This window comes from Nothoprocta perdicaria, unplaced genomic scaffold, assembly GCF_003342845.1.
Source record: "Nothoprocta perdicaria isolate Ctin4 unplaced genomic scaffold, notPer1 scaffold_389, whole genome shotgun sequence".
Classification (NCBI taxonomy): domain Eukaryota; kingdom Metazoa; phylum Chordata; class Aves; order Tinamiformes; family Tinamidae; genus Nothoprocta; species Nothoprocta perdicaria.
Genome location: NW_020455631.1, coordinates 50103 through 71208, shown reverse-complemented (window position 1 = coordinate 71208; position 21106 = coordinate 50103). Strand labels below are relative to the sequence as shown.

At 42.1% G+C, this 21106-nt stretch overlaps 2 protein-coding genes and 1 long non-coding RNA gene across 3 annotated transcripts in view; 2 read left to right on the top strand and 1 right to left on the bottom strand.

Annotated features, from left to right (window-relative positions):
* The window catches only part of TALDO1 (transaldolase 1), a 7951-nt gene extending 484 nt beyond the window's left edge, over window positions 1-7467 (top strand). Inside the window, exons 2-8 of the mRNA XM_026044841.1 lie at window positions 2150-2273; window positions 2732-2839; window positions 3575-3706; window positions 4188-4363; window positions 4533-4730; window positions 5722-5867; window positions 6505-7467. Of these exons, the coding sequence (XP_025900626.1) occupies window positions 2150-2273; window positions 2732-2839; window positions 3575-3706; window positions 4188-4363; window positions 4533-4730; window positions 5722-5867; window positions 6505-6537 (917 nt within the window). The 3' untranslated portion in view covers window positions 6538-7467. The remainder of the gene's footprint in view (window positions 1-2149; window positions 2274-2731; window positions 2840-3574; window positions 3707-4187; window positions 4364-4532; window positions 4731-5721; window positions 5868-6504) is intronic.
* Window positions 7468-10121: 2654 nt separating this feature from the next.
* Window positions 10122-11950, top strand: LOC112952056. Its single transcript, XR_003250320.1, has 3 exons — window positions 10122-10294; window positions 10865-11096; window positions 11195-11950. It is a non-coding gene; the product is annotated as an uncharacterized LOC112952056 (long non-coding RNA).
* A 2648-nt stretch (window positions 11951-14598) lies between these two features.
* Window positions 14599-20809, bottom strand: GATD1 (glutamine amidotransferase like class 1 domain containing 1). Its single transcript, XM_026044842.1, has 8 exons — window positions 20711-20809; window positions 20231-20307; window positions 19742-19847; window positions 19179-19286; window positions 18458-18552; window positions 17030-17123; window positions 15819-15930; window positions 14599-15361 (listed from the first exon to the last, which is right to left on the bottom strand). The coding sequence occupies exons 1-8, from the start codon at window positions 20766-20768 to the stop codon at window positions 15358-15360; spliced, it is 654 nt and encodes a 217-aa protein (XP_025900627.1). The 5' UTR covers window positions 20769-20809; the 3' UTR covers window positions 14599-15357.
* Window positions 20810-21106: the final 297 nt, after the last annotated feature.

Sequence of the window (21106 nt, the reverse complement as noted above, 5' to 3'; positions counted from 1 at the left end):
GCGCCTTGTGGCGAGCGGGGCGGTGGGCGCTTACGTGCTCTCACTGAGGTGTCAAACCCGCGTGAGTCACTGGGCGAGGAGTTGGCCGTTGCTGGGCGTTTTAATGCGCTTATTCCTTTACACGGCCCAAACGCGGGATTGGAAAACACTAGCCGGAAATCTGGACCAGGGGAATGTTCTGCGGGGCTGATGAAGAACTTTTTTTTTTTTTCCCTCAAAAAACGCATCTTTTTTTCCCCCTCTGTGATTTAAAAATAGCAATTTTGAGCATGTGAGAGTGTGTGTRGTGTGTATTTTTTTTTCCCTCTCCCCTCTTGAGCAAACACGCCCGTGTGGTATAAAGGGAGGTGGAGTTAGATGATGATGATGATGAAGCCGCTTGTTCCTGAACTGCCACCGTTTGCAGTCCTGGACAGACAGACAGCGCCCTCCGTTTATCAAAACTGGGGRGAAAAAAATCCCTCTATTGTGTTAGGCTGGATGGGGTAGAACAACGAGTTTTGAGCCCTGGTCTGCAATAATCCCGCTCCTACTCTGCTTATTCATCACCTATAGGATTAACTGTTTTAAATGGCTGCTGTCCAGTAGCTTCTCTTATTAGTCAATTTAAGGCTGAAGAGGTAGCATCAGCTCTGGCATTCGTCCCAGAGATAAAGCTGTACCTATGCGTGTGTATACATTGACACTAGGTGACACCTGCTTGCTGCACGTTCTGAACATCTAGTTTCAAAGATTGGCCTCTGTGGAGTGTGGTGAAACTGTTACTTGCCTCAGAATTGCATGGCAGGGAACCACGGCATCAATGCCGCTTTGCTGAGCACTAAATCCACCGTTTGCCAGTTCTGTGCYGATATAAAACTCATCTCAATGGTGCTCTGTAGGGAAAGATGCTGACTGGACCTGCAGCAAAAGATCAACTGCCTATTTCACTTCTATTTCTAGAAATGGCAATTTTGTTTGTGGCTGGACTTGCCAGTTTTTCTTTGGAAGTTTAAGCTTGGGCTTGTCCCRAACTCTTGCTTTCAACCTTGAGGAAAAGTGGGTGAAGACTTAATGCGATTACTGGTGCTTGTTGCCAGAGAGCTGTAAGATGCTTCTCAAATYCTGCAATTCTGGAGAGAGTTAATAACCGCTGTCAAAATGTACTTGTCCTCAATTGGTTGCTGTGCTTCACAACTCGGTTTTTGCAAATGTGCTTGATTTTAAGCAATATCCGTATCCATTACAAGTGTTTTGAAGGACCTATTAGTATGGAATGGATCTAGTCAAGGATCGGAACCATTGCTTGGAGGAACCCACTGGAAAATGAAAGAAAATACTTATTTTCTTTTATCACTGCAAAAACAAAATAGCTGCTTATCACTTTGGATTTTCATCCCTGACTGCATTAAGTTGAGGAAGAGATGCTGGTGACAACTGTCTTTGTATTAGTAACATGCAGCTGTATTGGCGAGTGGGTTTGTGAGCTGCACTTGCTGAAGGGCTCGGGCCTCTGCTGAGTCAGACCCGGTGTGTGAACCGCTCAGCTGTGACCARCAACAGCCTGCTTGGGTAAACAAATGGTATCACCTGAAATAGGTGCAGTGCTGGGCTTAAGATAAGCTGGAGTTTCAAGTAACGTCTGTAAGGAAGTAGCTCTGGTGGTACAAGGAAGTTGCAAGAACAGAAATTGAGRAGCTGTGGGCAACTGTTGCGGGGGGGAACTAAAAATCATCACTTACTGCATTGTGCAACTTAGAGATTGATGTTTTGTTCCATTTGGGGTGGGTGTGCACAAAGAACCCAACCTGCTAGAAGGAAAGGTGTTTCTCCTCACCTATGCTTCTCAAAATTCAGCTATACTGAGTATAAGGGTATATGTAAGAAACTTGGAATTAGTATAGCTTATCTTTTATGATGTAGTTTCCACAGGTTTGTTTATTTTGGGTAATGCCTCAGCTTCGCTTAATTTTGTTACTGTAGCCCTCTTTATCCKTGAACATCTGGTAGATCTGCCAGGTTTTGTGGTAGCATGTAGCTTAAATCTTCTTTACTACGAATATTACTATCCTACAGTCCTAAGCATTAACTTTCTTGCATATTTGAGCAAGATCTTTTTACTTACCCAAGCTGGCTCATTATTTTAAACAGCTTATTTTTATTTTCCCAGCAATTGATGAGTACAAGCCCCTAGATGCCACTACAAACCCATCTCTCATACTAGCTGCTGCTCAGATGCCAGTTTACCAGAAACTTGTGGATGATGCAGTTGAGTATGGAAAAAAACTTGGTGGGTAAGTGAAGTATGTTCTTCCCTTTGTCTCTTAGTAGAGCTATATTTAAGATGCATTTTTTTTTAATGTAAATATCATTCTGTTTTATTAGCAGTATTTTAGGCTTTCTCTCATGTTCATGGGCCTTTCTCTTTTTTCAGGAAGTCTCAGTCCTAAAGTCCTAGTTTCTGGAATGCTTTTTAGAAATGCATCTCCATTTAAGCCATTCTCAAGAAACCACTCCAGCTTCATAGTATTATAAGAGATAAGGGTATGAAGGCTACTATTATTGTCAATACATGGAAGAGAGAGGTCAGAAAAATTATACAAGTAACCACAGAAGTGGTTATTTGAGCAATGAAACAATGTTAAATGAGTTGTATAATTCAGATATTCAAAGTTATGGTGAGGCCTGAAGATGTTACTGTTGTCCTCCTTTGCCTCACAGAAATAGTTACGTTCCTTGGYTTATTTTTCAGGTCACAAGATGAGCAGATCAAAAATGCTTCTGACAAACTTTTTGTGTTATTCGGAGCTGAAATATTGAAGAGGATACCTGGCCGTGTGTCCACAGAAGTAGATGCAAGGTTAGTGTTTTATTTTCCTCTGGGTTATCCTGTCTGTTTATGCATACAAAAACATGGCATTATGTGAGTGGAAAAAATATTCTTGAATAGACAGCTCATTGCCATAAGACAAGTTCAAAAAAAATTGCTACTATTTGTTTAACTTGAGAACTGGTTTCAACTATTTTGCTTGACTAGGACCTATTTTCATCATGTTTTGTCACCAGGTTATAATCAAGTAATAGAGTTTGAATTTTGGTCATCCTCCATCCTTGCATTGCTGTAAGCAAAGCAAATGTTTTGCTTCTAGTGTATTTAAAACTCTGCTCGTTCTCTTCTGTGTGCTACTGTCTTAGCCTCAGAAGTTACCAAAAAGATGTGGTGTTCAGCATTTTATTTTGGTAAATTGCATTTAATTAAGCAAAATAAACTTAAGACTTGCATACGATCCATCTGTGCTAATTAATTTCTAATGTTCAGATTCTACATTAATTGTATAAAAAACCCCCCGAACTTTGAGAAAGTTAATGGACTAAAATTTAYGTTATCTTGAGCTCTGGATTCTCTTAATCAAAGAGTAGCAGTGCTGTCCTRTGATGGCTTGATGGGCTTACAAGGAAGTGAGTACCTTCAACCAAGAAGAAAAGCTTATTGGAACAGAGATGCTAATGAAATGATAGATGATTGTCCTGAATTTTGGTGGTGGGGAGGAGGAAAAAGCTCCTGATCTTAAGCAGTCCTGCTCTTGTTTCAAAGGTTGTCCTTTGATAAGGAAGGAATGATTCAGAGGGCCCGGCGCCTYATTGACCTCTATAAGGAAGCAGGAATTGGTAAAGATCGTATTCTCATAAAGCTCTCATCCACGTGGGAAGGGATCCAGGCTGGCAAGTAAGTATTTTGGTACCTGGCACACTGGTTCATGGCCTGTTTTGACAGTTTACAGGCATTTGACATGTGTTTTACATTTAAACAATTGTCTCTTTTTGCAAACATTGCTCCAGGAAATCTGTTACTAGGGCTACAGGTAACAAACTAAACGAGAGCTAAACAAGAGCTTTTAGTTGAAAGAAGGAAAGTTTGTTCCTGTGAGGGTCAGACTTGCTGAAAGGATTTCCTGAGATAGGATGTTGAGTGGCCTGCATTTTGTGCAAGGAACAGCACTGAACAGGTCACTTGTTCTGCACTAGCAGACCCTAAGTTTCAGACTGTTGTACATATAGTCAAACAAGTGGAAAGCTTATGCACTGTAGCACTCTTGTAAATGTTTTAAGTCAAGAACTTCAGTAGCTTAACCTACTGCTTTATTCTGAGACTGCAAAGTCAGTAGATGAGGTAAAAATCACCGCTTCAAAACAGTCTTTTTCCACAGGGTTCTGGAAGAGGAGTATGGGATTCACTGCAACATGACCTTGTTGTTCTCCTTTGCTCAGGCAGTTGCCTGTGCTGAAGCTGGTGTTACTCTGATATCCCCATTTGTAGGACGTATCCTGGACTGGTATGTTGCAAATGGGGATAAGAAAGCCTACGAGCCCTCAGAGGATCCAGGTAAAGTTGCCTTGAACACGTTACTAAAACCACATGACCTACTCATTCCAACTGCAAGCTGCTTTTGGAAATCCTCTTAGGAAACACATGGCAGTGTTTGCATTAGGAGTGATCTTTGAGCTCCCAGTGAGTTCCTCTGAAACCCTCCTCCTGAAACTTTCTCCTCTAGGTGTGAAGAGTGTCACTAAGATCTATAATTACTACAAAAAGTTTGGCTACAAAACTATTGTGATGGGTGCTTCATTTCGAAATACAGGAGAAATAAAAGCACTTGCAGGTTGTGACTATCTCACCATTTCACCCAAGCTCTTGGCAGAGCTCAGCAAAGAATATGTCAAGTTAACTCCTGCACTCAGTGTTAAAGATGGTAAGTTGAGTTTTTAAGAAATATAGACTTGTTTAGTTTCCCTCTAATACTGATSACCAACAATGTGTAGTCCCTTCTATGCTGTCTGCTTCCATTATGTTTTAAGATAAAGCTTGGACCCCTATAAAAAGGATGTTAGTTTCATTATAGATGTAGTGCAGTTGCTTACTTAGTTGCTTACGTAGTCTTTTTCTTACAGTATTGGTTTCTAATGAGCACACTCTCCAGAATTGAGATTTTTGAGTGTGTTTAAATAACATCCCCCCAGGGGGTTGTCTTTTCACCCCAGAAAATGGGGAGAGCAGAAGTAATTTTATGCTCCATATCCCTGGGACTTACTTTAATCATTGCTAACAGTGCATTAGTGACTATTCTGTTAGCCCTGTATGTGTAAAGAGACCTGTGCCCCAAAACTGTAGAAATGAGTCATATACAAGACTTAAGTGATTTTTTTCTAGTGATACTCCATTGTGATGGTTTAGGATATGTATTCCCACTGCACCGTATTTGCCTTTCCGTAGTCTTACTAGGATTTTACTGCAGATTCCTGCACAGCTGCAGCTATGGTTGCAGCATATAGTGTGCTAGATAGCTGGTAGGCATCTTATCAATGAGGCTTTTGTTAGCACTTGCCAAATAATCAAAGACCTGATTGTKGAGCATGTTTGCTTAGATTGTCTCATTGCCTCCTTCTTGGCAGTGAGCCTGACACTATTGTACCATTGAGAAGCAGATACAGTATAATGCATATATGTGAAAACTGTATTTTAGGAGAAACTGAATATCTGGTTTTCTTAACATATTAAGGTAATAGTAAAGAGCAAGAGCACCTTCACTTTGGCATCYGAAAAGGTACTGATAAAGCAAGTCATGTTGAAAGTGGCTTTCAGAATTTTCCTCTTAAAAATAGTTGAGACTTGACATTTTTAGGAAATCTGTGGTATGTAATACCAAGCTGATAATAACTTTGTTCATCTTTCTCCTTTTACAGCTCAGGCTTGTGATCTTGAGAAGATCCACTTGGATGAGAAAACATTCCGCTGGCACCACAATGAAGACCAAATGGCCGTGGAGAAGCTGTCAGATGGGATCAGAAAATTTGCTGCTGATGCAGTTAAACTGGAGCAAATGTTAAAGGTAGGTGCTTTATTGTGCTGCATCTTTTTGTCTCTTGGATTTCTCCAAATAAGCAGCTGTGTGTTAGCTGAAGTAAGACCAGAAACCTGAATAGTGTTAACAACAAGCAGCAAAAGTGACCCCTTAGAACATTGTTGGTGTCTGCATTTAAAGCAGTACTCTTACTTGAAAATAAGCTCTGCCTTACTGCAGGTCAACAAGGAATCTCTGCCAGGCAGGTACAGACACCTGAAGGAAGCCCAAGGCAGTATTTAAAAGGCAGCTACTTGAGAGAACACTTTTGTGTAAATGAAAAGACCTTTAGGTCTAGTTCTAAACATATTTGCTTCTCAGCAGTGATCTGAGACAAAGCTAATAATCTGCAGATAGTGAGCTGCAGATAAACCTCGTTGTAGAGGGCACCAAGAACAGAGTTGAGTTTAAAGAGGCCTTGGGAAAGTTTCCTGACAATATAGGAGAGTTTTTAACATGTAATTAATTTTAAAATGTTATTAGAAATTAAAAATGCAACTATAAAGATCACCTGACAACCAGACTGACTGGCAGCTTCTTATATGGACTAAAGCCTGTGTTATTAAAGCAGTGTGCACTTCCCAAACACTTGCTAAACTGCAGTTTGTTCCCTTGTTTTTTCTAGGAGCGAATGTTCAGTGCTGAAAATGGAAAATAAGCAAATCATCATTTTCCTGGCTGGTCACAACTGAATGAGTGGATCATTTGAAATTAAGTGGATGTACAAATGTCTTACCTGTAAAAGTCTTATGCTATATATTGATAGATTTCTGTATTATGCTTTTTTTAATCAGTTTGCAAAGGGACAAAAAAAATCAATTTTTGTGGTACTCTTGTCAATACACTCAAATTAACACATTTTTCTTGTAATGTGATCATTTCAYTATATGTAATGCCAGTGCATTACAGAATTAGGAAACGGCCTCTAAAGCAGTTGATTAATAACTGAGAGTTGTTATTCCTGAGATGCTGGAATGAGCATGTGAATATGATTCAGGATAGCTACAGCTTTGGGTCTTTTCTTGGAACAAGTTGCTGTGTTGCTTTAAGGCACAGTCATAAATGCTGCCAACTCCTCCATATCAACCAAGTTCCCTTTTAAAACTCTGTATTACCCTCCCCACCTGCCCCTGCCTTTTCTCTTTGAGCTTATTCCTTCCCAAAAAGGGGAAGCTTAAGCTGTGGGGCAGTCTCACCCTGAGGAATGACCTAATCATGATGTCAATTCCTTGAGTTTCTATAGGGAAGCATCCACTTGCCTTTTGTGCTGCATTTGATTAGCACTAATTAAATCTGTCTCATAATAGGTCCAATTTTGTCAAGAGTAGATAAAAGGTTCTGTTTATATGACACAATTACTTATTTCCTGATGAAGCTGTCTGACTTTAGCCTCCTAAATGTTTAGGTTTTTAGGCTATGTATTTATCACTCAAGCTCACATAATACAAGAAAAATAAGTCAGGGAAACAGCTTAGTAATGTTGGCATTACTTGAAATGTAAAACCTTGAAATTAGTTACTTTCTAGTACAGGTAGGTGAAATTCTCCTGTGATATGTGCTAAAATCGAGGAGTATAAGTGCAGGACTGCTAGAATATTATTGTATCTTCATTTCTCACAGGCCTGACAGGAGCTGCTTCAAAAATCTACCCATTGTGTTGCACTTCCTAGTGTTYCTCTACAGGGGAATGACATGGACAGGAAAGCTGCAGAAAGCAGGTGCTTAAGAGAAGGGAGGGAAGGGGAAGTCTTCTGCTTTAAAAGGTCAAGCTGGCATTAAAACCTTTATCCTGCCCACACCTYTCTTCAATATATAATACAGTGATCTCACCTGCCAGTGCATTCATGAATGTCACGAGCCAGTGTGATGATTTAGGCCCTCATGATAATTAAAAACCAATAGAGTATTTTAGCTTATGTTGAAGAGGAAGCTGGACCTAAAAGAGAGCAGAGTTGTTCAAGCTGGTAAGGCTCTCTGCTTCAGCTTTAGTTTTCTCAGTCTTTTTTCCTAATTTCAGCTCCAGAGCATGAGATGAGAAGAGTTCTAGCTTCATAGCAGATCACAAATAGGCAAGTTTGGTTCCAGCTGTTGACTCCTATAAAAAGTCACCATTTCCTCAGGCGAGAGAATGAGGCTTCCATCCAGTCAAGAATTAAACTTCCCAGAGCCCCTCAAAGCTGCAGATCACCACAGTGGAGACAACAGTTTGAGACACGACAGGCTACTGAGCCCAGTGAAGCCAGAACAATTGAAGACATCTTCTGAAAGGTAACACATGCCTTAAGCAGTCACTTAAATGTGCCTTCTGATAACTGTTATTACAATAATCCTTCTTAATTGACAGACCAGATTACTAGGTAGGATGRGATTCCTCAGCCACACAAAGCTGTTACCCATACAGCCAGCCTACCTCATCTGGCAAATAATGAATAACGTGGCATTCAGCATGCTAGAAGATGGGTCTCTCCTCTTAATGATAGAGGAAAACCTCAAATATTTCCATATTCTTAAGAGGCAGGTCTGGAGACCCATCTGTAAAGTGGCAAAATATGACAAGACTGTAGTTGCCTTTTATCTTTCCCTGAGAAAAATTGGGAGTCATTCCTTGCAGTCCCTTGCAGACAGGAGATCAAGCTCTCCAAGATGATTAGTATGACTTCACCTAGATAGTTGGCTCATACAGAGCTTAATACAAGACAAGCTGTCTCTTGTCAAGACAAGCACTTAATGCCAATTTATTTGCAAGGACCTGGGAGTTGTTTTAGGCCTGACCTGCTCATGCCTGTAGCATCTCTTCCAAACACCCAGATGTGAGGTACCCTCACAGTGCAGCAAATTCCTGTGGCCTCGGGAGAGGCAAAACCTGCTGTTCCTCCACTAACCCTCTAGGCTCCAGCACCTTCTGGGGTATCAACTATTGCTCCCTTTCACAGGTGTTGCAAGAACAGTAAGAGCAATCCAATGAGTGTCAATGTTACACTGATTTCCTACAGACATACCTGCATTTAATTCTGCAGAGAGCAGCAGTGTCAGGGTATGTGTAAGGTGTCACAGAAGCTCTGGCAGACACTTTTTTCCAAGGATAGGAAACAGGACAGTTTCCAAGGACCTGTCCAAAAGGCAGGTAAATTATCATTGGTTCAGGTGCTTGGGGCTGTTTCTTGTACCAGTAACATCCCTTTGTGTAGTTTCATGGACAGGAGCCTGCAGAGCTGCCAGCTCACGCTAGCACAGTCATTACTTAAAGCAGTTGGATAATACAGCCCTTCCAAATAACTGCTTCCAGAAGGTGCCTTGGCAAGGCATGCATAGCATCCCTGCCATAAACAGGCATTTCCTCTCCTGGTCCTGCAAGCAAATTGGCTGTTAATGAATAGCACATGGCCCCAGGCGCTTCCTGGCAACTGCAAGAGAGGATGGATTGAGATGCTGCTGTGAGGGCCTCGGAAATCCACCCTGTATCAGCTCTGCGAAGAGCTGAATTTAAGGCTGTGATCAGCTGGAGACCACATACAGGCCACTTGCTAGGTGGAAGATAAAATAAAAACAAAAATGAAGGAAAAAAAAMCACCGATTATCACATTTTCATTTGTCAGAAGCACCTTTCTGTTGTTTAACAAAGGAGCCACAGAGCGAAGTTTATCTTCATTTTTATCCTTAGTAATGCAGGTCAGGTCATAGGACCTCCATTAACCTGCATGCAGCAACACCAGACATCTTCAACTCAGCAACAGGTAAGATTTGGATGACCACCAAAAGGGATGGGGCAGAGGAGACCGCAAGGAAATAAGATTTATGTTTTTCCTCTAGCCCAGCCAGCTCTGTGCATGGCTCAGGAACCTGGAGGTGAAACGCACACTCATTTTAAAGAAAAAGGTTGAATCACAGGGTCTTTTTGGGTTTCCTCATGTGTTGCCTCAGGTTCTCTAGCTGCTGCTGTTCCCGGGAGGTGGTTTTTCCCTACAAGGATAATGCCACCGACATCCCGTTTCAGATGGCTGTGACCTACACCTTGCACAGGACAGGGAAATGGTTCTCTGCAGATGCTGCTACTCAGGTAGCTCCTTTGACCCAGCACAGTTGGCTAAATGCAGCTTTGCTTGGCCAGCAAATCAGTACCCGGTAGCTGCCCAAGGGATGCTCATCACAACCAGTCCCCTCTTTTGAGGCACCTGGTGTCTAGATGTCCCCTAGTCCACAAAGCAGAGTTTAAAAGACTGATGTGAATGTCAGTTTTTTGAGCTCTCTGCTTTTACCCCTTTTCTTTCCAGTGAAAAAGCCTGTGGAAGAGTGTTCCTTTGGGACCAGAAGACCTGCATTCCTCAAACTGACCCCAAACAATGGCAAAAGGATCAGCCTCCTGCCACAGGAAGAGGTCTCCTTTATACAGTGGTAGCTGCCAGTGCAAGAGCAAGGTGATGACTGCAGCTCCTTGCAGGATGCTCTGCCTAAGACCAGGGAGAACTAACAGGCTGTGCACCTGAGCCAGCTATCAGAAAACACAGGATCTGCCCCAAATGTCTTCAAGGGCAACAGGAGTTTTTGTTCCCTCAAGTATCCAAGGGCCTAAGAATCCCTAACTTTGTGTGTATGTGCATGCTGTTAACTCTTCAACAGTTTTGGCAGCCCTTTAGGCCTCTGCCTCTTCTGCTCTCTCAAGTTTTGTGGCATCAGGCAGGTTGTGTTTTGATGGTGTTTCCCTCCCYGGGAAATTGGTGTCTGATCTAAGGTGACCACAGGCACTGCTGCTTCCTGGATAAGGTCACATGCCACCTTTTATAGCTGYTCTCTCCAGGGCTCCTGGGCTTTATAACAGCAGCCTGGAAACTCTAGAAAAATGATACATAAATTATAGGCTGAAAAGCAAATGTTCTGTTGCTAGAAAAAATGCATAGAGACACTCTGCTACCTCCAAAGCAAAGAATCAGGAAGCAGTTCAAGAGTCTATCCCAGTGGTAGTTACCTGTTTTTCTCTCTCTCTGCAGGAATCTAGCTCTGCTGTGACCATGCCCTGATCCTCGTCGTCATCTACTGCRTTTTCTTGACCTTCTGCAGGATATGTGATGTGCAGGTCCTGGGTCCTCCCTCTGAGCTGTGCACATGGGTGCTCGCTGAGGAGGGGGGCAGCACTGCATCTGTGAACGCCACGTGGGAAATCAGCAATGGCAGARGACCCTGCCAGGCTCCTGTGTGTTTGGTTGCCACCATCTCGTCAGGGTGAGGGCTGTCAAAGCCCATCATGTGGCTCCATTCTTATTTCAGTATAACGGAAGGCAGTTCTGCAGTCTGACCTACACATTCTTGCTTCACTCCAGGGTCTAAGAGGGAACGTGAAGGTCTGCGTAGAGCAGTGCCACCATCTCTTGGGAAGGCTGCGACATCTCTGGAAAGGCTGCGACATCTCTGGAAAGGCAGCTCTTCCTTTCCATTTTTCAGGATATAGAGAGCAGCAACTAACTCGTGAGATGAAATGTAAGGTATTGATTTAGCCTTGTGTTCCCTGGTCCTTTCAGCTTCCTCTTGCATCCCAGGACTGAGGGATACATGGTGCTGCCCCTAACTGATTGCTCTCTACTCTTCTTCACTCAAGTGCATTCTTGAAACAAGGGTACAGGCAGAGAGGTACAGGAGAGTGGAGCTGTTGGGAAAAGAGCTGCTAGTGTACATGGATGGGGCACAGTGAGTCAATGCACTTATTTTCAGCATTTGGTCCCAGGGCAGAATATCACTAGTTTATCTGTAGAGATGAACTAAAATATCCCATTTCTGGTCACCTTAAGAACAGATAGTGTCAGAAAAGTCAGGAAAGCATTTCCCTTCTAAACAAGGAATATACCTGCAAAAAAAAAAAAATTAATGCTCTCCTTACATAGCTTGCCTTTAGATTGCAGAAAAGAGCACAAGCCAAGGGACTGGACTAAAGCAGGGCTGATGCTGAAGGGGAAACCGACTGCATCTGCCTGAGCATGGAAGGAGTAGAGAAATGCATGATCCAAGCTGCTTTACTTTTGTTGCCTGTTTTTTTGGATTTGGGTGAGTTATGGCATACAGAGAGCAGAGAGCTTTGCCCATCTCCTTGCTCAGTAGCAGATATCATCTACTTTTGGGTCCTTTTGTCCCTTTGTTTGATGCCTCCTGCAGTGCTGCAGTGTCTCCAAGACTGAATGCAAATGACTGGAGCTGAAACAAGGGCCTTCCCATGGTGCCAGCAGCAGCAAGCGGCTACAGGTGGGCATCTTGGCCAGAAGTGACATGACCAGTGCTCACTTGGTCATGCAGCCACCAAATTTCTGTGGCAGAGGCAGGACATGCTAAGCCAAAGCTTGCGGGGTCCTTGAAAGATAGTTTTTCTCTCAGCCTAGCAGACTGAGGCCTGAGTTTATGCTGGCAGCTGCTGTTGAAGGGTATGCAAAGGTGAAAGACAAGGGAGTAACAGCAGCCTMTCCACTGTCACTCCTCTGCTTCTCTTTGCAGTTGCTTGAATTTAAAGGCAGCCAAAGATGTGGTTTTAGAAGACAAGCTGTACAGCTCTTAGCTGTAGCCAGTGCTATTTCTCAGGCACTTTATTGCTCTTGTTTTTTTATCCTATTGTCTTTGGGAGGTGTTTGTGAGCTATGGATACAGYAAACTGGACATGGAAGCTGCTCTTCTCTCTTTCCCCACGTGGGTGTTTTCCAAGTATYAAACATGCCCTCCTCCCTGCATTCTCTCCAGTTAATCTACCCTAGGGATGCACAGATAGTTCATGGATGCACAGAGTTTCACAGACATGTTGACTTGCAGCCAAGAGCACATCTCGTATCCCTCCCCTGAAACACACACATGTTCCCCTCTGGGACATGGTAGATATGTCACCAAGGAACTCCATCCTATACCTTTATATAAAGCCTTATCCCTTCATGGTGCAGCAAATTCCATGTCATGCCAATAGTCTTTCATCAAAAAAAAAAAAAATTGTTCTTTCAAGAATATAAAGCAGGGATCAACACAGCTAGCCAGGGAACTAGCCCAGGGAACATTGTGCCACCAGCGTTTGAACAGCCGTGGGTTTAAAATCTCCAGCATCTGAAGCTCTCAATTTGTTTGAGAAGCTGCTTTTGCCTTTAGAACAAAAGGATCTTCCACRTGGTTTAAATGTCAGAATCCTCCATAAAGAGCTGATTACAAAGACACGATGTATTTGCAAGCGTTGATAAAAGGTGGTTCTCGCTGCAGTATTGAGAGYTGCTAAACTCCAGTTGCTTCATACACGCTGTTTGGGAGGCAGGGGAAATATCACACCACAAAATGTGTGATGTGTCACAGAATCACAGAATACAAGTCTGTCAAGAGTTGGTATGTTGGAAGGAATCCCAGTATTGTCTCTAGTCTCCCACCAGGTCAAGTCATCAATAGGTGATTTTTAACCCTTACAACCCAATGGATCATAAGCATAGGCCTTTCAAAATCAAATTAAGCTAAAGATCAGCATGAATGAGGGTGAATTATAGATGAATTTATCATCCCTTGATGTAAGAAATTGCTGCGGATAGGGTTTGCACTCAAAGGTTGAATTACAAGGTGACAGAAGCACCATTAGTGACCCAGAAAGCACTCCAAACCAACTAGGCCACTGCTCTTTAGAGGCTTTTGCTTCAATTCTGCTGCTTTTACCTAGCTTCAAAATAAACAGGAGTTTTAAAAAGTCACCATTGAGTTGCATGACATTTTTGTGGAGGAAAGAGACTTACCAGGCTGGGAAACAGCCTACCTCCCTTTTACAAAAGGGGTTTGCCTTATGAAAGTCACCTGCTTGGCCTGTCACAAGAAGCTAGAGCACATCCAGCATCCTTGCCATAGTCCCCCATTAACATTGGTAGATGGGCTCATGCACACCCCATCTTTCTGGCTGCTTGCTGACAGCTCATGCAATTCTTCCTCTCTGTTTTTCAATGGCAACACTAGGTACTGTTTAGATTACTAAGAAGATGAAAAAGTGGACATCTGATAGGGGAAAAAAAAAATAAAGGTCTTTTATCTGCTCYTGTAGGGTTTGAGTGAGGAAGTGCTGCAAAAATCAAAAGGCAACATGCTTTGTACAGCACTGAACTTCCTCAAATTACAAACATAACAATCCCAATTGGTACTGTCTGGAACAAGATAAAGGCCAGTGGCAGAATAAGGATTTAGATCAAAGCCTATACTTGTCTTAATGCTTTTAAATTCATCTGACAGCTTCTGGAAGAGACCTGGATAGAATTTCACAACCAAGGAAGGAAACCTGGGCACACAGTAGATACAAGTAACTAGATTTTTCYAGGTATGTCCTAAGTGGCCTATTGATCATCACAAAACCACAAGGAAACACCGTGTGACCTGCAGCCTCTCAGATTCCTCCTTCAGGAAGGAGACTGCCCTTTGTAGCTGCAGCCAGGACTTTGTCCATGTGTGGCAAAGCTCCCTTTAGCTTAGGAGGCACATAAATTGCACGTACCCCCAGGGCCCTTAATTTCATGTACTTTMCTACAGCTTCATTATGTTTACACCTGCAGTATTTTTGATCTGATGATCCTTTTCCCTGTTCATATTCCAGTCAGAAAAAGTYGATTAGATTTCATTCTTAAAATTGGTTTCTCGGCTGATCTATTTGTTACACATTAACTATGTAACATTTTCCACAAAATTCCAACAGGAGACAACTGCTGTTTGTCAGAGACAAGTATTTTGAACACATCGAACAGAATTACAGTTGTAACATGTGCACTACAAGAGAGCAGAACAAATAAGCAATTTTAAGACCGTTTAAAATCAGTTGAGCAAATGCATCATTGTTATTTTTTAAATAGAAGTGCATTAATGTGAACACACAAGGAAAGAAACACATTATGCCAAGAGCATCACTACAGTGAACTGCATTCAAACAGTCAGGTTCTGCTTTATTCAGACAATGTTTACTGTGCATTTTCCATCACATTCCATACCCAATTGTTTGAAACACATACGGAGTCAGATGGTAACTCTGTGACGCACCAAAAGGTGGGTAAGAACAGACCTCAACTTGCAGGTCCCTGTAGGATTAAGTACAGATTTTTGTACTTGATGTGCAACCTCCACATGAGTCACAAACAGAGCTCAAAGTTTTTAAGGGCGGAGACAGGGATGCAGTGAAAAAGAAATGTAGTAACAAAAATTCAAGAGGGATTCATCATCACATCAGGGGTATGATGAACTTTGAAGTTTTCTTATTTACAACCTTCATCCACTCTATATTTGCAAAACCTGGCACTGCAGCTTCACTGTCACAGTCATTTCACAGGCCATGCCAGAAATGTAAACAAAGCTGCTTAAATCYAGCTAGCAGATATGAAAAGCCTTAGTGTGCCGACTCTTCCTCCATCCTAGCTGCAGAGACCTGCTCTTTCCTCTCCTGAAGAATGAAATGCATCCAAACGTGACATGACCTGTTAGTCCACAGCCAGGAAAGGACTTCTAAAAAGGTTCACCTTAACAAAAAAAGATTTATTATTGTTATTTACRTTTGTTCTTCTGTTTGACAAAATGAAAGACAACCAAACCAGCACGCTGTTACCAAAGAAACAAAACCTGGTCATTCCCACAATCCTAACACGTAGCTGACTAAATCTTAACTTGCCAAACCATGAGGAATTACACAGGAGATGCTCCTCTTAATAGAAATATTTAGTGGAACCTGTTCTACATTTTATTTCAACAGCCTTATAAAAAAACAGCTGTGCCTTTCCAACCCCGTACTTTTTATTTTGCTAGACAATCACAAATGCTTTTTATCAAAAACTTAACAGACTGAACAGCTGCATCAAACAAAAACATGTGTTCACCAGCAAAACCAGGGAAAACTTTCTTCTGGTGACAATATCCCTAAAATTAAAAGATGCTTAGCAACCATATCTATTTTAAGTACTTACTCCCTTGTAGCCTCACCTGCTGTTGCAAAGAAGAATAAGGTTTTGGACCGAAAGAACCGTGGAATTCTCATTCTGTCCTGTCACCAGGTGCCTGTCCAGTACTACATGCACAGCATCCGGCTTGCTGGCTAAATACAGGAATAAAAAGAACAAAAAGCATCAAATACTGTGAGAGTAGATACTTATTTTGCAGTTTCAGTCATCATGTCTCTGATGGAACTCTAATATATAAGGTAACTGTTTCAAATATCCCCTGTTTCAAATATATGATGTAGCAACTACCAGCAAGCGTGACATTAGCTTTTTAACTATCTTTACTGTGCCAGTTATGCAGAAGGAGGTAGCAGCAGCTCAGTCAAAAAGCACAAAGATGCCATTTAATCACTGCCATTTAGACATGCTGATAGTACAGGGCTGGAAGAGAACACAACAGAGAATATGCAGCACTTTGATATGAAAACAGCATTTCTTTTAAGAGAAGATACATGCGTGGCCTTAATAGCCTGACTTCCATGTGCCATTTCACACAGCATCAGTTTATTGTGTGGCACTAGTGTATTAAGCCAAGAATTAATGGTTTAAATACCATGGGCACCTTATTACTCTCATCAAAAAGCAATATTTCAGTATTCTGAGGGATTTAGTGTCTCTCACACTGCAGAACCTAAGGCTATACAATTTGACAGTCAAACTGTTAACATTTGTGACTATTAACAATGTCCGCTTAGTGCTTGATAAAAAAAAAAAAAAAAATGTAAAACCAGATTTGCCATCGAAGTACTTTATTCCCAGCTATTAAGCAATTAATCAAAGCCAAAATTGTTCATACCACCTCCAACTTGAAATGACAAGCCACATTTATCTGAACAAAAAACAATCCCCACATTTAGCAGTTAACCTGCTCCCTGCCAGGGGACAAGGGACTACATAGACAGGTGTAATTCCCTGCAGGAATGGAGACAATGACAAGTCACTGTGAATCAGCAGATCCACARCAACTCCTGCACATGCTCTTCCCTGCAGTGCACGTTCCTCCTTACTGCAGGATGCACCAATTCCTGTTTACCCTGGGGTAAAAGAGCATTCATAGACACTGAATCTACTAGGCTTTGGTTTACACTTGTGAAATGAGAATRCAGGACAAGAGAATCCTGTCAGAATCCTGTACATTTGTGTAAAAACAACATCCATCTTCAGCACTCAGCTACAAAGACAACTGTTACCTACCACTGTATGTAGCTCCAGAATCTTTCACAAAATCCTCCACGATAATGGGCAAACTGGCAAAATTAGGCTGCCTTATTAGCTCATACACAGAGGGCTGAAAAAGAATGAAAKGAAGTGTCATCTATGTACACCTGTAAGGAGCAACTTGAAAATTCATATGTGAGCCCAAAAAAAGAGACAGAAAGGCCATGACCAAGACCAAGTGTATTTGGGGCATCAAGGGAAGGAAGCGTTCCTGAATTCACACCACAGAAGATATTTGCATTTTGTGTCCTCAACATTCACATGTTTCCTATTTAAGTAGCATGACTAAGCAGCATCCCTAATGGGCGTCACGTCTGCAATTCTCTCTTCCCTGAACTGGAAAGCTTTCCAGGGAYTAACAACATCACGCTGCACAAACTGTATTTATAATTCCACTTAATTACATTTCCAAGTGAATAGATTCTTTTAAAATATGTTTTCTGCGCTACAGAGCACAGGGAATATAAAGCTCCTGGCTACCATCCGAATTCAATCCCATGTAATTACCACTGTAGAGAGGAAACAACATCTTGTAYCCACAGAACAGACAGAATCATAGCTGAGTTTTCACAAGGAGCTTAGAAGACTTCACTGCTTTGCTGAGATTGAGCACAGCATGGAGAGGCTGCTGGGGGGCACTACATTTACATATCAAGCATTCAATTTCTCTTTCCAGATCAGTGCCCCGGTAAAGTGTTCCTGCAGCTGGATGTTCTCACTGTTGCATTTGCTAATCTAACCACACAGACTATTTTAAAACAGAAGGAAAAAGAAGAATTAAAAACATAGCCCTATTGTACATTTTTAAAGTACTCCATTGTGTTACTAAAGGGAAAATATTGGACTAAAAACTCCTCCTGAAATGCACGTTTGGATACAAATGCTGTCACATACATTTCAAAGTCCAGCACCTAAATAGGCCTGCACTTTCACCAAGAGGGAAAAATTAATGACTTTTTTTCAATGTAATAGTTCAGTTTTCACATGCAAAGAAGAAACTGGAATTTTATGGTTTCCACAGCAACTAAAAATAGGCCATACCATGCATCTTACTATAAAAATGTTATCACAGGTTGCAATACCAATCATAAGCACACCAGGACTCTGCATGCTTTTGAGTGTCCCCAACTTCATTTCCTAACTTTGTGAGTAAATTCTCAGATCTGAAAGTTGTACTGTATTAGTCTGTTCTACCTTGGTGAGCAGGTGTAGGTTCCATATAAATGCAGTAGACCATGAGGTCAGAGATATGACAGTTCTATTAAACAGAATATTAACAAAATATCAATTGTATCTACTCACATTTTGGGTTAGAAGCCAGTTTGTAAAGATTTGAGTGTAAGTCCCAGGTACCAAACTGATAATCTATTGCAGAAAAAAATCACAACAGCAGAAATTACCTACCCCTGTCAGGCTGTATTCCTGAAACACCCAGGATTTATCCTCATTGGTGGCACAACACAAAGCTGCAACTCCGTGCCCAACTGCACAGATAGGTTCTATATATTCAAAAAAAAAAAAAAAAAAGTGCATTTCAGATCTTTAAACCAAGCTAAAACAAGATTCCTCATGTCACATTGTATTGCCTACCTGAAAAAACCTACACCATTCTGTTTACACCCTCTTAGGGTGTAGTGCTCTTTTCTGCACACTGCATTAAGCATTTCCCCAGTCTTGTAAAGAGTTACTGCTGGTTAAAAGCCCATTAGCCCAACGTGAATGCACATGGACAAATGACAACTGAACTGACACAAGTCTTGATTAGGACCTATGTGAGGTTTCTGTATTTGTGCCTGAAATTCAGTTCCTATTTGAACTGAAGAGAGTAACTACTGTATCAGCATAAGGCAGAGAAATCCCTTCTTACAAATGTACTCAAAAATATTCTAGTATTATTCATGTAAAGAGGATCCTAATTTTACAGAGAGCACRGGTTTATCCAGAGAAGATGTTTCCAGTTCTGCACACTGCAAAATTCTTCAATTTTTTTAAATCTTTGAGACTTCTATGACTATACCTAAAAGTAGCTACTGCAAGGTAAAAAGCAGTTACAGAGAGGTAACAGTTTTGCATAACAGTTACGGAATATTTTATTCAACACAAGTATCTAAGAGTGTTCACCCACTGTTCTCAGTGCTGAAGTGCTGCAATATTCTAGCTAGGTATCCACTGTTTGCAAGGTCAGTCATAGCCCCAGGACAGCTAGGGATCAACAGAGCATGATATCTAGCACCTAGAAAGAAAAAAAGGAGAAACAAATTGTCAGGCAAATAACAATCAAAATGAGCCATTTGAGACTTGACAAAATGATGACACTACCACAGAGCTCAGTCAAACACTAGACACTTAATGAACTAAAGAAACCAGATCTATGCAAGGTAAAGAGTTACTGAAGACAGAGAACACACATTTCCAATGAGAGTCTAGTCAAGACAGAGTTTAAAACTGTTGTGCTTGCTGGCTCCTTCTTTAGAAAAACATTAGTGCGTTTCCAAAATGTAACAGCATAATGTATTTGTCATTCAACAATAGATTTATAAAAAAGCAGAAAAAAAAAAAAGCCGTAGCTGTCAGAGCCAGTCTTAAAACACAAGTTGCATTTCTTTTCTGTATCTTAACATTGAGAAGCATCTGCTTCCCTAATAAATGGGGATGACAAATGGAGATGACAATTTGGGGGACCCTTACCATCGATTGACTCCAATTTGGCAGGGCTGGCATATGATTTCATGCGGAAGTCTTGGATCCAACGCATGTTGTTTTCATTCACATCCACAAAATCAATTGATTTCCCCTAGCAGAAACATGTTTCAAAGCCTGTTGTTAGTATATTTATTTATTTATGCTACATATACTATCGAGACCTGTTTTGTTTCTAGGATGAGCAGGTAAGATTTTGTGAGACTGTAGATATCAAAATACTAAGKTTTTCCTTTTTTTCTTTTTCCTACTGAGGATGTTCTTCAAGTCTTTGCTTTGAGGAGAAAGACATACCGGACAGTGAAGTTCAGAACCATGAGAAGCACATCTTAATTTCAATATAAAGAAAAACTTTTTTTAAAAAAATGCCTTAATTGGTAAAGAAAAAACATCTCTCCAAAATAGTTAGCATAAAGCTTCTTTGATCAACAGGCTGCTAACTGAGGTAAATCACAGTAATATCCCATTCGTACTTACCCCCGGGGTTGCAACTTGCAGGTTAAAAGCAGTACTGGTCAGTGTGAAGCAATGAAGGAAGGACTGGGCTGACACCCCTGCAGGAGAAAGCACAATTTTAGCACAGAGCCTCTGCATTTCCAACTGAAGGAAAAAAAAAAAAAAAAGAAAGAAAGAAAAAAAAACACCAGAAAAATCACACCCAGCCAGGCTGAGGGCTTGGTTTTTTCCTTGTTTTCAGAGCTCCCAGGAATTTCAGAGGGCTGTTTGTGAACGCAAGGAATTTGCGGCCCTGGTTACCGCTGCGTTTCCGCACGCCGTGGCTGTGTGCAGAGAGCGCCCACATGTCTCCACACGTGTGGAACCGTCCGAGCAGGAGGGAGGCACAGACAGCACAGCCAGGCAGGCCTGTGGCGGCACCGGTGGGGCCCGAGGATGGCGGGCGCCGCGTTCATGGAGCCGCACGGAAGGGGCCCGCAGCACATGGCAGGCACCTCTCACCTGCAGCGGCAGCGCTGGCCACAATGAGGCAGGTGGGCTTGCCGAGCCGCTCCGACATGGCGCGGGCAGCGGCAGGGCTCGGCCGCAGCCGCCTCTTCCTCCTCCTCCTTCTCCTCCTCCTGCGCCTCCTCACGCTGCGCACGCGCCGGGCGGCAACGTGCAGCCAGTGCGTAGCAGCCTGGTGTACTCGTTAAAGTCCCTCTTGTGGAGTTCTGCGCTGCTATTAAGGCTTTTTTTCTTTCTTTTTTTTCAAATGATCCGTTTTCATGTTGGTGCCCCAGGCGGGTGGGAACGTCCTCCTGGCCACCTCCCCACCAGGCAGGCCGGGGGTGCCATGTTGTGGGGTGGTCAAAGAAGAGGCAGGTGTTGGTATCAATGTGGCCCGACTGTCGGTGC